This window comes from Pristiophorus japonicus, chromosome 9 (genome assembly GCF_044704955.1).
Source record: "Pristiophorus japonicus isolate sPriJap1 chromosome 9, sPriJap1.hap1, whole genome shotgun sequence".
In the NCBI taxonomy this organism is placed as follows: domain Eukaryota; kingdom Metazoa; phylum Chordata; class Chondrichthyes; family Pristiophoridae; genus Pristiophorus; species Pristiophorus japonicus.
The window spans coordinates 110,163,778-110,183,714 of NC_091985.1; the positions used below are offsets into that span (position 1 = coordinate 110,163,778).

A 19,937-nucleotide genomic window follows, 5' to 3' on the forward strand; every position below is an offset into this window, starting at 1 on the left:
GAAACAGTTCAAGAGTCAGAGGGTTGGGGGCTGTGGAAAGGCAGAGGGGGGTGAAGACAGTGTGAGATCAAATAGGAGTATGCAATCACAAGGTTCAGAGTCGGTAGTAGAGGGGTGTAGATCCAGGAGTTTTAGGAGGAGAATAATAGCTGGGACACTTGTGCAGGTTGTTGATTTGGATTAAGGGAAACTGAGGATGAGCAGAGAGTCTACCAGGAGTCAGTAGAGGTTGATCCTGGGGTCCAGCAAAGGTGCTTAGCAGCATCAGTGTATACCAACAGATCAAGTGGATCAGCAGAAAAACATACACTGCATCCCAGGGGCCATGGGCAGTAGGTTTGAATAACTCAGGGACCAGAAGCAGTGAAGATTATAGAGCCAGATGGGCCTGCACAGAGCAGAATTTAGCAGAATGCACTTAAACAGGGTGTTTTATTTGGGATTTTGGAGAGAGTGAGAATTTGGAAACGAGGGGGAAAGAGTTGCTTATTTTTTCCAGCACTACTTGTAGTACTTTGTGCTACAGATAGATATTTAATTTCTATTTACACGTAACTTAATCTAGATCAAGTAAGTAGTCAAGAATACTTAAATACTAATTTAATTAAAATTAATTCAATAAAACAAGGTCATATAGGGATGGCAGTGCAGGTGGTGTGCCGCAACTGCAGCATGTGGGAGTTTGTGGAGAGCATTGTGATCCTGGACAGGAAGGTGTGACTGCAATTCAGGCAGGTAAGGGGACTCCAGCTGCACTGCTGGAGAAGCTTCAGCCTTTGGCCTTATCCAACAGGTATGAGGTTCTTGCTGCCTGTGTGGATGAGGGAAAAGCCTGCAGGATGGATGAGCAGGCTGACCATGGCATCAGTTGTCGTAGTCCACATAGGAACCAATGACATAGGTATGAGGTTTTGCTGAGGGAGTTTGAGGAGTTGGGGTCCAAATTAAAAAGCAGAACCTCAAAAGGTAATAATCTTTGGATAGTTACCTCAGCCATGCACCAATTGGCATAAGGATAAGCAGATTAGAAGATTAAATGCGTGGCTCAAAGAGTGGTGTGGGAGACAGTGGTTTCGCTTCACGGGGTACTGGCACCAGTACTGGGGAAAGAAGGAGCTGTTCTGTTGGGAAGGGCTCCACGTAAACTGACTGGAACCAGTGGCCTGGCAAATCGAATCACTAGGGCAGTAGAGAGGACTTTAAACTAATGAAAGGGAGTGGGGGAAAGAGTAAATTTTAAAGAAGCATGAGAAAGGTCAAGGTTCTAGAGCAGAGCTTTAGGTAAAAATAATCAGAGTGGGTCAGGAAAGGACAGAGAAAGTAACAAAGGTAATAGGGCATCAGTGACTAAGGTGACATCAGGGGAAAATAGAAAAAAAGTCAAAGCTTAAGGCACTATATTTGAAATAATAGCACAGATAGAAATTAATAGGTTTGATCTAATAGCCATTACAGAGATGTGGTTGCAAAGTGACCAAGGTTGGGAACTAAATATTACAGGATACTTAACTTTTAGAAGAGGTAGGCAAAATGGAAAAGGAGATGGGGTAGCACTGATAATAAAGGATGGGATAAAGTAGCGAGAAAGGATTTTAGCTCAGAAAATCAAGAAGTGGAATCAGTTTGGGCGGAGCTAAAAAACAGCAGGGGGCAGAATTGGTAGGAGTTATTGAAGGCCTCCAAACAGTAGTTGTGATGTAGGACAGATTAAAAATCAGGCGCATGTAACGAGGGTAATACAATAATCATGGGGGACTTTACATCTACATATAAACAAAATTTGCAATAATAGTGTGGCGGACGAGTTCATGGAATGTATACAAGATAATTTTTGAGATCAGTATGTTGAGGAACTAACTAGGGAACAGGCTATTATTGATCTAGTATTATACAATGGGGGGGGGGGGGGTTAATTAATAACTTTGTAGTAAAGGGGCACGAATACATGATCTAATTTCTCTTATCTGGAGATCTCCGCTGTAATTGTGACCATCTTCAAAAAAGGGGACAAGTCCGACTGTTATAACTACAGAGGAATCTCCCTGCTGTTGACCACAAGGAAAATCATTGCAAGAATTCTTCTCAATCGTCTTCTCCCTGTGGCTGAAGAGTTCCTCCCAGAGTTGCAATGTGAATTTTGTCCACTAAGGGGCACAACGGACATGATCTTCACCACACGACAACTACAAGAGAAATGCAAGGAACAGCACCAACTCTTGTACATGGCCTTCTTTGACCTCACAAAGGCTTGACACTATCAACCATGAGGGATAATGGAGTGTCCTCCTCAGTTTCGGCTGCCCTCAAAAGTTTGTCACCATCCTTCATCTGCTCTACGATGACATGCAAGCCGTGATCCTGACCAATGGATCCACCACAAACCCAATCCACATCCGGACCGGGGTGAAGCAGAGCTGCGTCACCACAGTGCTCTTTTCGATCTTCCTTGATGCAATGCTACATCTCACCTTTAGCAAGCTCCCCGCCGGAGTGGAGCTAAATTATAAAACAGATGGGAATCTGTTCAACCTCCGCTGCCTCCAGGCCAGATTCAAGGTCGTCCCATCCTCTGTCATTGAACTACAGTACACAGAAGACGCTTGTGTCTGCGCACACTCGGAAGCCGAACGCCAAGCCATCTTCAACACCTTCACCGAGATGTACGAGACCATGGGCCTTACGCTAAACATCCATAAGACAAAGGTCTTCTACCAACCTGATCCCACCACACAGCACTGCCTCCTGGTTATCAAAATCCACAGTGAGGCCTTGGACAACATGGACCATTTTCCTTGCCTCAGGAGCCTACTGTCAACAAGAGCAGACATTGACGATGAGGTCCAACTGCGGTAACTACAGTGTACCAGCGCAGCCTTCGGTCGCCTGAGGAAGAGAGTGTTTGAAGACCAGGACCTCAAATCCAGCACCAGGCCCATGGTCTACAAACAGTGATACCCGCCCTCCTTTTTGGCTCAGAGACGTAGACTATATACAGCAGACACCTCAAAGCGCTGGAGAAATACTACCAGTGCTGCTTCCGCAAGGTCCTGCAAATCCATTGGCAGGACAGATGGACCAACGACAGTGTTCTCGCTCAGGCCAACATCCCCAGCATCGAAGCATTGACCACGCTTGACCAGCAGGCCACATCGTCCTCATGCCCGGCATGAGACTCCCAAAGCAAGCGGTCTACGTGGAGCTTCGACACGGCAAGCGAGCCTCAGGTGGGCAGAGGAAACGTTTCAAGGACACCCTCAAAGCCTCCTTGAAAAAGTGCAACATCCTCACCGACTCCTGGGAATCCCTGGCCCATGACCACCCAAAATGGAGGAAAGGCATCCGGGAGGGCGCTGAGCACCTCGAATCCCATCGCCGACAACAAGCAGAAACCAAGCGTAGTCGGCGGAAGGAGCGTGCAACAACCCAGGCTCCCCGACCACCCTTTCCTCCAACCACTGTCTGCCCCACCTGTGACAGAGACTGTAGGTCCCGTACTGGACTCCTCAGTCACCTGAGAACTCACTTTTAGAGTAGAAGCAAGTCATCCTCGACTCCGAGGGACTGCCTATGATGATGATGAGTAAAGGAGGCTTTAGGGAAGGGTGACCATAATATGATAGAATTTAATTAAGTCCGAAACTAGGGTCTTAAATTTAATCAAAGCAAACTATGTAGGTATGAGGGACGAGTTGGCTAAGGTAGATTGGAAAACTACATTAAAAGGTATGACTGTATTTAAAGAATTAATATATGTCATTTACAACAAATATACATTCCTTTAAGACACAAAAATCAAAGAGTAATGAAATCTTACTACAATTATACAGGGCATTGGTGAGACCACGCCTGGAGTACTGTGTACAGTTCTGGTCTCCTTACCTAAGGAAAGACATAATTGCCTTTGAGGGAGTGCAACGAAGGTTCACTCGACTGGTTCCTGAGATGAGGGGATTGCCCTATGAGGAGAGAGATTGAGTAGACTAAGCCTATATTCCCTAGAGTTTAGAAGAATGAGATGTGATCCAATTAAAACATGTAAAATTCTTAAGGGGCTTGATAGGGTTAATGCTGAGAAAATGTTTCCCCTGGCTGGGGAATCTAGAACACAGGGTCAGCCATTTAGGACTGAGATGAGGAGAAATTTCTTCACTCAAAGGGTTGTGATTCTTTGGAATTCTTTACCCCAGAGAGCTGTGGATGCTCAGTTGTTGAGTATATCCAAGACAGAGGTCGATAAATTTTTGGGAACGAGGGGAATTAATGGACAACATAAGAAATAGGAACAGGAGTAGGCCATACGGCCCCTCAAGCCCGCTCTGCCATTCAATAAAATCATGGCTGATTTGATTATGGACTCAGCTCCACTTCCCTGCCCGCTCCCCATTGTTCAAGAAACCGTCTATTTCCGTCTTAAATTTATTCAATGTCCCAGCTTCCACAGCTCTCTGAGGCAGCAAATTCCACAGATTTACAACCCTCAGAGAAGAAATTTCTCCTCATCAACCATCTTAGATCTAGTATTGTGTAATGAGGCAGGATTAATAAATGATCTCCTAGTAAAGGATATGGGGATAGTGCGGGAAAGTGGGGTTGAGGTAGAAGAGCCGGGACCAATATCCTCGCAGGGGGGAGGGAGGTTGCTCGTGCTGTTGGGGAGGGTTTAAACTAGCTTGGCAGGGGAATGGGAACCTGTGAATAGAGTCAGTAGGGAGGGGAGTAAAGCTGGAATTGGAAAGCAAAAAAGATAGAAAGTGAATTTGAAGGACAGAGGAAACAAGTAGGAAAAAATGGTAAAAAACACAAATTTAAAAGCTCTTTGTCTAAATGCACGTAGCATTCATAACAAAATAGATGAGTTGACGGCACAAATAGATACAAATAGGTATGATCTGATAGCCATTACAGAGACGTGGTTGCAAGGTGACCAAGGCTGGGAACTAAATATTCAGGGGTATTTAACAATTCAGAAGGACAGACAGAAAGGAAAAGGAGGTGGGATAGCACTGTTAATAAAGGATGAGGTCAGTGCGTTAGTGAGAAACGATATTGGCTCAGAGGATCAGGATGTTGAATCAGTTTGGGTGGAGATAAGGAATAATAAAAGAAAAAAGTCACTGGTGGGCGTAGTCTATAGGCCCCCTAACAGTAGCTACACTGTAGGACAGAGCATAAATCAAGAAATAATGGAGGCTTGTAATAAAGAAACAGCAATAATCGTGGGCGATTTTAACCTCCATATGGATTGGATAAAGCAAATTGGCCAGGGTAGCCTTGAGGAAGAGTTCATAGAGCGTATCTGGGATAGTTTCCTTGAACAGTACGTTGCGGAACCAACCAGGGAGCAGGCTATCTTAGATCTAGTACTGTGTAATGAGGCAGGATTAATAAATGATCTCCTAGTAAAGGATCCTCTAGGAATGAGTTAACATAACATGGTTCAATTTCAAATTCAGTTGGAGGATGAGAAAGTTGGTTCTCAAACCAGCGTCCTAAGCTTAAATAAAAGGAGACTACAAAAGGTATGAGGGCAGAGTTGACTAAAGTGGACTGGGAAAATAGACTAAAGTATGGGATGGTTGATGAGCAGTGGCAGACATTTAAGGAGATATTTCATAACTCGCTACCAAAATATATCTCAATGAGAAGGAAAGACTAAGAACGATCCATGGCTAAGTAAGGAAATAAGGGATGGTATCAAATTTAAAACAAGGGCATACAATGTGACCACGACTAGAGGGAGGCCAGAGGATTGAGAAATTTTTAAAAGGTAGCAAAGAACGCCTAAAAAAAATGGTAAAGAGAGGGAAGATAGATTATGAAAGTAAACTAGCACGAAATATAAAAACAGATAGTAAGAGTTTCTACAAGTACATAAAAAGGAGAAGAGTGGCTAAAGTAAATGTTGGTCACCCAAAAGGATGCGAATGGGGAATTAATAATAGAGAACAGGGAAATGGCAGAGATGTTGAATAAATATTTTGTATTGGTCTTCAAGGTAGAAGACACTAAAAACATCCCAATAGTGGATAATCAAGGGGCTATAGGGAGGGAGGAACTTAATACAATCACTATCACTAATAGAAACATAGAAAATAGGTGCAGGAGCAGGCCATTCAGCCCTTCTAGCCTGCACCACCATTCAATGAGTTCATGGCTGAACATGAAACTTCAGTACCCCCTTCCTGCTTTCTCGCCATACCCCTTGATCCCCCGAGTAGTAAGGACTTCATCTAACTCCCTTTTGAATATATTTAGTGAATTGGCCTCAACTACTTTCTGTGGTAGAGAATTCCACAGGTTCACCACTCTCTGGGTGAAGAAGTTTCTCCTCATCTCGGTCCTAAATGGCTTACCCCTTATCCTTAGACTGTGACCCCTGGTTCTGGACTTCCCCAACATTGGGAACATTTTTCCTGCATCCAACCTGTCCAAACCCGTCAGAATTTTAAACGTTTCTATGAGGTCCCCTCTCACTCTTCTGAACTCCAGTGAATACAAGCCCAGTTGATCCAGTCCCGCCATCCCGGGAATCAGTCTGGTGAATCTTCGCTGCACTCCCTCAATAGCAAGAACGTCCTTCCTCAAGTTAGGAGACCAAAACTGTACACAATACTCCAGGTGTGGCCTCACCAAGGCCCTATACAACTGTAGCAACACCTCCCTGCCCCTGTACTCAAATCCCCTCGCTATGAAGGCCAACATGCCATTTGCTTTCTTAACCGCCTGCTGTACCTGCATGCCAACCTTCAATGACTGATGTACCATGACACCCAGGTCTCGCTGCACCTTCCGCCTTCCTAATCTGTCACCATTCAGATAATAGTCTGTCTCTCTGTTTTTACCACCAAAGTGGATAACCTCACATTTATCCACATTATACTTCATCTGCCACACATTTGCCCACTCACCTAACCTATCCAAGTCACTCTGCAATCTCATAGCATCCTCCTCGCAGCTCACACTGCCACCCAACTTAGTGTCATCCGCAAATTTGGAGATACTACATTTAATCCCCTCGTCTAAATCATTAATGTACAATGTAAACAGCTGGGGCCCCAGCACAGAACCCTGCGGTACCCCACTAGTCACTGCCTGCCATTCTGAAAAGTCCCCATTTACTCCTACTCTTTGCTTCCTGTCTGACAACCAGTTCTCAATCCACGTCAGCACACTACCCCCAATCCCATGTGCTCTAACTTTGCACATTAATCTCCTGTGTGGGACCTTGTCGAAAGCCTTCTGAAAGTCCAAATATACCACATCAACTGGTTCTCCTTTGTCCACTTTACTGGAAACATCCTCAAAAAATTCCAGAAGATTTGTCAAGCATGATCTCCCTTTCACAAATCCATGCTGACTTGGACCTATCATGTCACCATTTTCCAAATGTGCTGCTATGACATCCTTAATAATTGATTCCATCATTTTACCCACTACTGAGGTCAGGCTGACCGGTCTATAATTCCCTGCTTTCTCTCTCCCTCCTTTTTTAAAAAGTGGGGTTACATTGGCTACCCTCCACTCGATAGGAACTGATCCAGAGTCAATGGAATGTTGGAAAATGACTGTCAATGCATCCGCTATTTCCAAGGCCACCTCCTTAAGTACTCTGGGATGCAGTCCATCAGGCCCTGGGGATTTATCGGCCTTCAATCCCATCAATTTCCCCAACACAATTTCCCGACTAATAAAGATTTCCCTCAGTTCCTCCTCCTTACTAGACCCTCTGACCCCTTTTACATCCAGAAGGTTGTTTGTGTCCTCCTTAGTGAATACCGAACCAAAGTACTTGTTTAATTGGTCTGCCATTTCTTTGTTCCCCGTTATGACTTCCCCTGATTCTGACTGCAGGGGACCTACGTTTGTCTTTACTAACCTTTTTCTCTTTACATATATATAGAAACTTTTGCAATCCGCCTTAATGTTCCCTGCAAGCTTCTTCTCGTACTCCATTTTCCCTGCCCTAATCAAACCCTTTGTCCTCCTTTGCTGAGTTCTAAATTTCTCCCAGTCCCCAGGTTCACTGCTATTTCTGGCCAATTTGTATGCCACTTCCTTGGCTTTAATACTATCCCTGATTTCCCTAGATAACCACGGTTGAGCCACCTTCCCTTTTTTATTTTTACGCCAGACAGGAATGTACAATTGTTGTAATTCATCCATGCGGTCTCTAAATATCTGCCATTGCCCATCCACAGTCAACCCCTTAAGTATCATTCGCCAATCTATCTTAGCCAATTCACACCTCATACCTTCAAAGTTACATAAAGTAGTACTCAGTAAAATAATGGGACTAAAGGCGGACAAGTCCCCTGGACCTGATGGCTTTCATCCTAGGGTCTTAAAAGAAGTGGCTGCAGAGATAGTGGATGCATTGGTTGTAATCTACCAAAATTCCCTGGATTCTGGGGCGGTCCCAGCAGATTGGAAAACCGCAAATGTAACACCCCTATTTTTTTTAAAAAGTAGGCAGACAAAAAGCAGGAAACTATAGACCAGCTAGCCTAACATCTGTCATTGGGAAAGTGCTGGAGTCTATTATTAAGGAAGCAGTAGCGGGACATTTGGAAAAGCATGATTCAATCGAGCAGAGTCAGCATGGTTTTATGAAAAGGAAATCATGTTTGACAAATTTGCTTGAGTTCTTTGAGGATATAAAAAGCAGAGTGGATAAGGGGGAGCCAGTGGATGTGGTGTATTTGGATTTCCAGAGGGCATTCGATAAGGTGCCACATAAGAGGTTACGACACAAGATAAAAGCTCACGGGGTTGGGGGTAATATAGTAGCGTGGATAACGAATTGGCTAACTAACAGAAAGTAGGGATAAATGGGTCATTTTCCGATCGGCAAACAGTGACGCGTGGGGTGCCGCAGGGATCGGTGCCGGGTCCTCAAACTATTTACAATCTATATTAATGACTTGGATGAAGGGACTGAGTGTAATGTAGCCAAGTTTGCTGATGATACAAAGATGGGTGGGAAAGCAAATTGTGAGGAGAACACAAATAATTTGCAAAGGGATATAGACAGACTAAGTGATTGGGCAAAAATTTGGCAGATGGAGTATAATGTGGGAAAATGTGAGGTTATCCACTTTGGCAGAAATAATACAAAAACAAGTTATAATTTAAATGGAGAAAAATTGCAAAGTGCTGCAGTACAGAAGGACCTGGGGGTCCTTGAGCGTGAAACATAAATAGTTAGTGTTATATATGTAAACTTGTAAATACCTTGTTTAACCACCAGAGGGCTCATCCCCTGGAGTTCCATGGGATTTTACAATCCCTTGGGAGCACATGTACTTAAGGAGGCCTCACAGGCTGGAGAGGCACTCTGGAGACCTGCAATAAAAGACTACGGTCACACTTTATTTTGAGCTCTCAGCATCTGGTCAGACTCTTTATTCATACATAATAGTTAGTATGCAGGTACAGCAAGTAATCAGGAAGGCAAATGGAATGTTGGCCTTTATTGCAAGGGGGATAGAGTATAAAAGCAGAGAAGTCCTGCTACAACTGTACAGGGTATTGGTAAGGCCACACCTGGAGTACTGCATACAGTTTTGGTCTCTGTATTTAAGGAAGGATATATTTGCATTGGAGGCTGTTCAGAGAATGTTCACTAGGTTGATTCTGGAGATGAGGGGGTTGACTTATGAAGCTAGGCTGAGTAGCTTGGGCTTCAAAAGAATGAGAGGTGATCTTATTGAAACATATAAGATAATGAGGGGGCTCAGCAAGGTGGATGCAGAGAGGATATTTCCACGCATAGGGGAAACTAAAATTAGGGGACATAGAATAAGGGGCCCCCATTTAAAACTGAGCTGAGGAGAAATTTCTTCTCTAAGGATTGTAAATCTATGGAATTCTCTGCCCCAGAGAGCTGAGGAGGCTGGGTCATTGAATATATTTAAGGTGGAGATAGACAGATTTTTGAGCGATAAGGGAGTAAGGGGTTATGGGATCGGGCAAGAAAGTGGATCTGAATCCATGATCAGATCAGCCATGATCTTATTGAATGGCAAAGCAGGCTCGAAGGGCAAAATGGCCTATTCCAACTCCTATTAATGTTTTTAAGAAAGGTAAACAGCTAGTTCGAAGAATTGCTGTAGAGCGGCAAAGAGCTTTTTAAATTGGGAACAGAATCACGAGCAGGCACCTGGTCCATAAAATTGGGAGGAGACCGAGGAACGTTGAAGAAGCATTTTACTATAAGATTGGGACGGTGCGTCCTGGTTCAATTTCCCACCCTACCAACCCTGCTTCACCTGTAGCTACATTTGTCCATAACTCCTGATGCCAACGCCACGGGAGATCGAGGACTGTTATTTACTACTCTGCAAAGTATTTAGCCTTTTCTCAATTATAACAAATGTGAACATTCGCAGAGTATTTACAATATAGGAAACTTCTAAAGAGGTAACTAAAATTTATTAAAATTGATGCCGCAAGTACCAAGCTGTTGAAATAATAAAACATATTTACCTTTAATCATCTGTAGTTTACTTTCTGCACTGGACTCGAGTGTCTCGCCGTGGGCCTGTCGAGCGTGCTCTCTGGTAACACAACCACGCTTAATCTCTGCCAGACTGATCGTACTTTTATCAGTCGCCATCTCTCAATCTCCGTAAATTGACCCGAACCAGCATTAACTATTACTATTAACTATTTACGCATTCACTGCAGAATAAAAACCTCGAATGCAAGCTGACAACTTCCAGTTCGCAGCTGGTTGGAGAGCTGCGGACACATCTCCATCAGCCCCAACCTCGAAGGTGGCTGCGGTGACTGACAGGTGGGCAAACAGCGGCCCCCTTCACTCACACAAAAACACAGGCGCAGGCGGAACTGAGGTAAGCGCGGCTGACGTCCACCAGCGCGGTGCATTGTGGTAACAGTAGTTTTACCCCCAAACTTTTACGGTGACGACAACAGGCAGGCGACCATCTTGTGGGGACTACAACTCCCAGAATGCTGTGGAGGTTGGTTGTGGGCCCGTTGCGCTGGTGCTGCGTCGAGCGGCCGGGGCAGGGCTTATCTCCGCCTGTGTTGTAGTCGAGTGTGCGAGTGAGGTGGCGGCAGTGGGCGTCCTTCCTTTTCTCTTTTTTTGTCATACCTACTTTCCTTATACGAGTATCGACAGCGCTTGCCTTCCGCCGTGTATATTATTGCTGTTGGTCATCCCTAAGGCCGCTGTGGGCTTCACTGGAGAGAATATTTCGAGACTCCCTCTTTGCGTTTGTTTTTTTTTTGTTTGGGTGGTGTTTAAAGCGGAGACATCCCCGGGCCGGGTCGCTGTGGCGATAGGAAGGCGCTGCTTGCAGTCTGCGTGTGTCCACAGGCAGCAGCGATCCCCGCGCTCTCAAGGAGCCATTTTTCGTGCTCAATCCGCTTTGGAGATGTGGCGACTAACTGGCAACAAACCCGGCTGATCGTTGTCTGTTTCTCTTTTTAAACCAGTTAACACCTTAACCGCGGGCACACAAGTTTCAAGGCGGAAACAACGCCGATGAGTGAGGAAAAACCGCAATCGATCCCCCAATTTGCGCACACATGGATACCGAATTGTGAACCATCTGTTTTAAGACAACCCAATTATCTGTAAAGATCGAGGAAAGTGGTTCAATCCCCGGGGAGTCCGGATTGTGAGGGTTTCCTCCGAGATGTCTTGTTAAACTCGGAAGCTCGAATAAAGAAGCCCTTGGAGTGAATCTGAATATGTAGTGTACTAAATCATAGGCAATCGATTTCATGTGGGATTTTTTAAAAAGATCATTTTATTGCAGAACATTTATGAAGAAAATTAGATTGATTTGAAGTCGGACTTGGATCAGGTGCGTCAGTTAATTGGCAGAAGATTCAATCCCGCTTATCTGTCGTTTGGACATTGTCAGGAAAAGAAGAGGCTGTTTAATTTGTTTTAAATAATCACTTGGAAAGGCGAAGTGTAATTGTAATAACCAACAAAAGGTGAGACTTGAAAATAAATACAAGCATGCAATAGTGCTGGATGTTACGAACATGCGAGTCCATATCGACACAGACGGTGAAGGAATCCGTACACATTCAGGGTTGGAATATTATCGTGATTTTTTTTTAACAATTCTCCCTAGATCCACTTATTGTTAATGAGTATCTTTCTTTTTGAAGTGAGATACAACAATTCGCGCATTGATGCCGCCCCCGATGAAACAGTGCGAATACAGTCAGATTACCACTCAGAGCTCGTCTCCCATGGAGTCTCCCAAAAAGAAGAAAATTCCGCGGAGGAAATGGGAAGTTTTCCCGGGAAGAAATAAATTTCACTGCAATGGCAGGATTATGATGGCCAGGCAAACTGGGGTGTTTTATCTGACACTTGTCTTAATTGTGGTCACCAGTGGACTCTTCTTTGCATTCGAGTAAGTAATATTTACTTGTAACGTTGTCATTGCTGTTTTTAAAACGTTTGAAATCTAATTTTCCTAGATATGAAACAGTAAATATTTCTGTTGATTTGCGCTAAAATATGTTTCAATTTGACAAAATATCACGCAAACAGGTTGAGGAATACATTTGATTGTTGCAGTTGCACATTGTAGTAGGTAGGGTGACAAAAGGGTGATACGATAGTTTTCTGGCCTGATCTGTACATGAACAAATGATCCCAAATATGATAATTACGGATACAGACCTATGGCGTAAAGTTTGTTTTAATATTTTCAGTCAACTCCGTGGCGTGGTTGAAAAGGTGCATGTTGACACCTAGAGTGAAACTTTCCCTAATTACCTTTTAAAGTGTTGTAAAAATAGGGGTATCCGATTAATATTTTAGTGAGTCTAAGAAACAGGAAATTCGAGATTCAGAACCATTTTTATTACAACAATGTCACGCTGACATGTATTAACCAGTTTCTAAAAGGATGGGGCAATAATTTGGTGTCAAAATAACGGTGACTAATGTCGTTCGCCGTTCTTTATGCACAAATAGTTCAGCAGCTTCAGACGAGGGGGCAGATACGAGGTTAAACCTCAAAATCCAGAAGTTACTGCCCCAATTGCCCTGCTCTGTTAGTTTAGCGAAAACCGCATTTGGCTGACTGACTCACGATTGAAATGCATTGAATAGTACGAAGTTGCTGTATTTGCGTGATAGAAACAAACTAAACTGGGCACATTCCAGTCTAAATACTATTTTAACAATGTGATGAGTGTTAATTACTGCCAAACAATCTCTGGCACTGAAAATTAACTATTACAAGTGTGGAGTCACATTCCTTAAGGATTTAAGTATTGTTGCCGATTTAAAAAAATGTCAATGTTTTTAAATCTCAATCCAATCTTTCTTTCCCTTTTTTTTTAAATTTCTCTTTCTGTACTTGATTTGACATTAAATTCTCACAATCTAATTTACACTTCCTTCTCATTCCTTGCTCTCTCAATTTTACAATCTTTCAGTCTGATTGGTGAAGGAGATACACAGTTGCTTTCCTGTTCACTCAGGTTCCAGATGCCCAGTTTCCCTCGCTGTGCCGTTATCAGCTCATGCTTTCAGCAACTTGCCACACAGAAAAACTTAAAAAACCTAAACGTGCAAGGGGAAGTCTAACAGCAGACACTGTTCGATGTTCTGCTACAGAAAGATTTGGCCTATATGAGAAACTATCCCGTGTGTTTCCTTGTGCCAGGTGTAATTTTTTTGTATGTAGGAATACATACTGATCCCCCTATTGAAACTGTTGTGGATCAGTGATTAAAGTGGAATTTAAGAGATGGCTCTTCCCTGCAATAATTGGCCTGCCTCCCCCTCCCTCCACAACGTTTGATGTCAATAGTGGTATGGGGAGCAGCCCTAGCAGAAAGAATAGTGTGTGGTTTCATTAAATATATTAACCTCTCTAATGGATTTTCCTCCTACAATTTCAAATTAAACTCTTTCCTTCAATAAAATTAAACATTTTCTCCAAAATGCTTGATGCTGAACCAAAGCTAAACCTTACCCCACCGTACAGCAGAACTTATTTTCCATACTATAAGTACCCATTGAGACAACAATCAGAACAGTCCCCGCAGAGATTTGAAAAAGTGCTGGAGATCCAGATTTGCACCCAGACCTGTGTGTTCACCTCTATTTTAAGGAATTTTTAAAGTATTGAATATTCCTTGAAAAACAATGTGTTAATTTAAAAAAAAAAAGCTTTTCTCCACAGGTTTGATGACATTACCTGGTGGTTGTATCCAAGTAACTTGTGCACAGTTCTCCCAGTGTTGCTATAAAAGATGTGTTCTCTTTTTTTTTTAAAGCCTACGTACTTTCATTACCATAACTTTAATGGTGGTTATAGGTCGTTCTCAATTTGAAAGAATACTCGAGTATGGAGCATTTTTTATGGGCCCAAGTTTCCACAAGAAAAAAAACGGGCGCCCTTCCGAGGTGGGCGCCCGTTTTTCGCGCCTAAAACGGCGCCTTAAAAAAAAAAATCACGATTCTCGAGCGTTCTGCAACTCCTTGTCTGCCTAGGGGGGCGGAGCCTACACTCGTGCCGATTTTGTAAGTGGGAGGGGGCGGGTACTATTTAAATGAGTTGTTTTCCCTGCTGGCAACGCTGCGCGTGCGCGTTGCAGCGTTCATGCACGCGCAGTGTGAAAAAAAATTGCCTGCCCCTCCCTCCCCCCCTCTCCCTCCCCCCCTCTCCCTCCCCCCCTCTCCCTCCCCCCCTCTCCCTCCCCCCCTCTCCCTCCCCCCCTCTCCCTCCCCCCCTCTCCCCCCCTCCCCCCCCCTCCCTCCCTCCCTCTCCACCAGTTGCTCCTAAAAATCAGGCGCGAATCATGTGGAAACTTGGGCCCAATGTGTCTAATCTAAAAATCCATGTACAAAAATAATGATGCTGGTAACTTATTTCATTCTTTTACATCTTGGGCCAATTTTGTGAATGTGTACTCTTAATGTGGAGCCTCACCCCTTGGAAGTGGATATCAGGTGTACTCTATTAAAATTAGCATACCATCTCTGGTATCTTGATGATGCTGTCCTTCAGCAAAGATACTCCACCCAACATGATGCATGACTTGTTATTTAAAAGAATGTATAACAGTTCTCTTCACAACAATCGCGCCGCCCCCCCCCCCCCCCCCCCCACTCCGCCACCAAAAAAAGCAGTGGCTGCATTTTTAAATTTGGGTTTTGCAGATGACAGTCAGTGCCCGAACACTAGTTGCTTAACAGCTAATGTAATTTTATTGTTTGACTGTATTTCAATTTAAGCTTGCTTGTTTCTGAAATGTGCATTTCATTTTCTTTATAGTTCTTTAAATATGTTTTAAAGTACCACAGTGTATTGTTCTAAATCAACAAAGTATGAAATGGACGCAGTTTGGAGAAAAACACAAATGTTAATGATTATTCATTCGGGCTGTACAGTGGCACCCTGGTTTCTTTTACCAACACTCCGTGCTATTGAGTACTGCAGTTTCCCACAGGGACTCGGTCAAGGCGAGGACAGGTACTTTCCCATTGGGAGAAAAGGCCGGGGGCTAAATTTGCCTGTATGCTGCTTTGAATTATGTTTCAAACCCCAGCTGACCTGTTCCAAAACTTTCTTATCATAGAAAATTTGGAACGGGTCAGCTGGAAATTGGTATATAGTATAGAGTGGGGTGGGGAGATAAAGCCTTAAGGAGGGTAAGGTATTGCCAATAATGTATTTAAAGTTGCCAATATTGCAGTGAATGCAGATCATAAATAGAAAACAAGTTTCACCAGCTGTTCAAATGGTGGTTATATGTAAATAAAAAATTGAATTTACTAGATTGTGTGAATTTACACTGCTGAGATCATTTCATATTTTTAGTTTTGTGCAATTGATAATTAAATGTAACTTATTAACAGCAGGCATCCGAAACTATTGAACCAAAATTCCTGTTCCTACTGACTATTAATGTAGAGGATGTTGTATGACCTTCTATGCAATTTGTTGAAAAATATTTCAGAAGTGGCTGGGCATCTTAATTCATGAATGATTAACATGAGATTGTATTTTTGTTATGGTGTGGAAGTGATGGGAAATGACAGAACTTTGGTCCACCGTTGTGGTATGAAAAATAATATTAATTTGCTGTTCGTATATCGGATAGTGTGGAGTTTTGGGTGGGGTGAAGACTGGAAGGAAGATTGAGATAAATTACTTTTATGTTTTATCATTCTGCTGCATTGTTCCACTCAGTGGGGGTGGGTCTCCTGGGTTTTGCTTGTGCTCTCGGATATTTTCACACTGCTATAATTTCAATGAAAATGTCCTATGACATGATACAGATCATGGCTAGTTTCAAAATGGACTGGCAATCTTATACTTCATTGGCTTAGCATCCGTTCGCAACATTTTTATTTTCTTATCTGAAGCTTAGAAAGTATTTCACACTGCAACTCTATTCTAACTTGCTGTGGTTTGTTGAAAATGATTGCAATACAATCTGATGTGTAATATGTAGGAAGAAGTATGCTATTTAAAGAAGAAGCAGAACCTAATTTTCTGCACAAAGTATATGGCAGTATATTTGTTTCAAAGTTTTCGTGAGTTGGACGCCTCTGGATCAGCACACAAGTGACTATAGGGCTCAAACGTAGTTGTTGAATTATGGAGCCATTTGAAGATGCCAGAGGAATCTCCATGTTTTCATCCCAGAACTCCTTGCAAGTCAAAATAATTTGCTGAAATTATATTCTTTAGCTTTTTAAAATTTTGTGGGGAATATTTTGTATCAAAAGTGCTCTTCGTTGCCTTTCTTTACACTACTAAAATGATAGTCCTTTTAATTCAAAATATAGCGTATAGATGGAAATTGAAAGTCTGAATCGTCTACCACTTATCAGGCATTCATTTTATGGAGTAACATCATTATGTCGACTATCGAGTTGGGAAATATCACTCGTGCAGTAACTTATTTTCTTTATAAACTTTTATAAGGGTATGTAATTCCTCTTCTCATCTTCCACTCTCTATAAACTTGAGCTCATTCAAAATTCTGCTGCCTGTATCCTAACTCTCACCACCATCATCCCTGTGCGCGCTGACCTACATTGGCTCTCGGTTAAGCAACACCTGGATAAAAATTGCATGACCAGAACCTAGAGTGTCTCTTCTAATTTTCACCTGTCCTAATGAAGAAGTGCTCCACTTGGTACCTTTTTCTTTCTTCCCTCTCGCTCCCATCAACCTTTCTGAATCCAGCAACTCAGTAGCACAGTGATCAGACTGTGGTGCTTTATTTTGGTACTTCAACAGGCAGAGTTGCAGAACTAATGAAATGTTTTAACGTTTTGATTTTAGGTTTTTTTTTGGTCAAAAGTTTTAACTTCTTTAAATTTTTAGAATGAGTCCTTCCCTTTTGAATTATTATTTCCTCTCTCCATTTGTGGCCTCATCATTGAATGCACTTCTCTGTTTCCTTTCCCATTCACTGCAGTGCTTTCCGTTTCAGCATCCCACCCTCTGTTCAATGCTATTTTCTGTTTTCCCCTTTCCCCTATTCAATGCACTATGCTCTTTCCACCTATTCAATGCGGTGTTTTCCATTCCATCCTCCTTAATTCAGTACATTGTTTTTTTTAAACATTGTTTCCTGTCTGAGAGCGAACAGGTGTTACTCAGCCTTTGCCAATGTTGCTCTGAGACCTTAGGAAGGGGGTGCACAGAATGACTGAGGTAGCTCATCTAATTTTCCTTTGTTCCCCACATGGAAATACTGGCCCTAAACTTTACCCCTCTCTGAGGCTGATCAAGTTCAAGAACTCTCCATAAAGATGTGAAACTAAGTGTTTATACAGTGGAATTTCTACTATCTGCTGTAATGGAAGGAACCTAGTTGATATAGGAAACTGGCAGCTAAATTTTGGTTTTTGCACACATGGCACCGGATAGCCGAGCCATGAGTGAAGATAAGTGCAATACAAATATAAGGATAATTATGTTTGTTCACCAAAAAAAAAGAGATAAAATAAAATTATCAAAAGAAACATGGTTTCAACATATTGAACAAGGCTTTATCTTGAAAAATCTCTGATGGTTAGTCAATAATGGAGATAAGGTAAATATGGACAGTGAAGATTCAGCTGTAATCCATTTAGCAGCATGTTGATGCAACAGGATTGCTGGTCCCAAAAATCCATAAGTTGTGATCCCTTATGAGTTGGGAAGAGGGAACTCTCAGCCTGAGCAATACCTGTCCTTAGCAGTGATGAGGATGGCCTTGTATGAGGCAGGCAAATGCTCTGCTCATTACAAGGCTGACACAGATTCCCTAACTTAAGGTCAGGATGTGGTATATCCAGACCCCAACCTTTTTCTAAACGGCCTGCTGGACTGCAGCTGTAATCCAGCGACACTGCTATTAAATTTGGCCCTACTGATTTTAGTCAAAGCTATACTCCAGCTTCAGCGACTAGGCAGGATCATGAAACAATTCACACTTATGCTGCTGCTGTTGTCACAGAATCGTAGCAACATTGGGCAAGATTGTTTATTAGCAGATTACTTTACTAGGGATGATATTACTGCAAATGAATGTTTTGATTATTTGATATAGTTTAGTGGCTTATACAAGATAAATATTTTTGGGATGAGAATGTAACAGAACTTACGTATATATACCATATTTCACGATCTTAGTACAGGTACTTACCAATAAGTTTTACAACCAATGAAGTACATTTGGACTGTCACTGTTAAAATGTAGGAAATGCGGGAGCCAATTTGTGTACAGCAAGGTCCTACAACAGCAATGTGTGAGTGACCAGATAATCTGTTTTAGTGATGTTGATTGAGGGATAAATATTGGTCAGGATTCCAAGGAGAATTCCCTTGCACTTCTTCGAATAGTGCCACCTGAGAGGACAGATGGGGCCTTGGTTTAACATCTCATTTGAAAGACATCTCTCTCAGTACTGCACTGGAGAGTGCCAGTCTGGATTATATACTCCAGTCTCTGGAGTGGGCCTTAAACCCAAAACCTCCTGACTGAGGCGAGAGCCAAGACTAACACTGAAGAAAATGAGATAAAACAATCTGTACAATTGTATTTGACTTCATCACAGTTACATTTTCTAGCCAGCTCTGCTTAATAGCCTGGAATTTCATAGCAAAGAATGCTTTGTTACTTTCTTTACAATATGCGTGCTTCCTTTTCATGTATAAAAAGTGTTGCATCAGTATCACATGAAATAGTTTTCCATTTAAAGATGTTAAAAGTTAATTTTGTATCCTTGAATTGTGAAATCTGCCCTGGAAAATTCTGCCTTGTGTATGTTTTAAATGTATATATTAGAAAATGTTGTGTTGGTGTGTCTATCTTCCAGCATCCGATTGAAGATCATGTGATGAGGAGGGACCAATGGATTATGGGTAACATGGTTACCAGGGATCAGTTAAATGGTAGAAAGTGGATGGGCTTTCCTGCACTGTTCCCTAGATGTCTTGAAGGCATCTTGCCATGGGCAAAATGGAAAATGGGCTGGAGCCTGGGCTGTCCCTTCTGCCCTGGAGCTAAATAACTACTGTTTGAAGTGGGACTGTGCTGCATGGAGATGCAATGCATCAGGGAGGGCACTTTAAAGTATGATAAATAGATATATTTATATCTACTAGCAAATGGGTTGGTAACCAGAGGTCACAGATTTAAAATAATTACCAAAAAATCTAGAAGGGAACTGAGGAGAATTTTTTTCACAGTACAACAACTTATATTTATATAGTGCCTTTAATGTAATAAAACATTCCAAGGTGCTTCACAGGAGTGTTCCTAAAAAAAGAAAATTTGACACCGAGCCATATAAGGAGATGGTAGGGCAGATGACCAAAAGCTTGATTTGAAGAGGTAGGTTTTAAAAGAGTCTTAAAAGGAGGAAAAGAGAAGTAGAGAGGCGGAGAGATTTAGGGAGGGAATTCCAGAGCTTAGGACCTAGG

The 19,937-nt window shown here is 42.5% G+C and overlaps 2 protein-coding genes across 6 annotated transcripts in view; one reads left to right on the forward strand and one right to left on the reverse strand.

Annotated features, from left to right (window-relative positions):
- The window catches only part of tmem242 (transmembrane protein 242), a 55,712-nt gene extending 44,879 nt beyond the window's left edge, over positions 1–10,833 (reverse strand). Inside the window, exons 1-2 of one of the 2 annotated variants that reach the window (XM_070889686.1) lie at positions 10,486–10,565; positions 9,232–9,342 (exon numbers count right to left, since the gene is read on the reverse strand). In XM_070889686.1, the coding sequence (XP_070745787.1) occupies positions 9,232–9,271 (40 nt within the window). In that variant the 5' untranslated portion in view covers positions 9,272–9,342; positions 10,486–10,565. Of the gene's footprint in view, positions 1–9,231; positions 9,343–10,485 lie in introns of both variants that reach the window. The other variant, XM_070889685.1, reaches the window with a different exon arrangement.
- Positions 10,834–10,998: 165 nt separating this feature from the next.
- zdhhc14 (zinc finger DHHC-type palmitoyltransferase 14) overlaps positions 10,999–19,937 on the forward strand; it is a 229,902-nt gene continuing 220,963 nt past the window's right edge. For 2 of the 4 annotated variants that reach the window (XM_070889689.1, XM_070889692.1), the window contains exon 1: positions 10,999–12,401. In XM_070889689.1, coding sequence (XP_070745790.1) covers positions 12,175–12,401 — 227 coding nt within the window. In that variant the 5' untranslated portion in view covers positions 10,999–12,174. The remainder of the gene's footprint in view (positions 12,402–19,937) is intronic. The other 2 variants (XM_070889690.1, XM_070889691.1) reach the window with 2 other exon arrangements.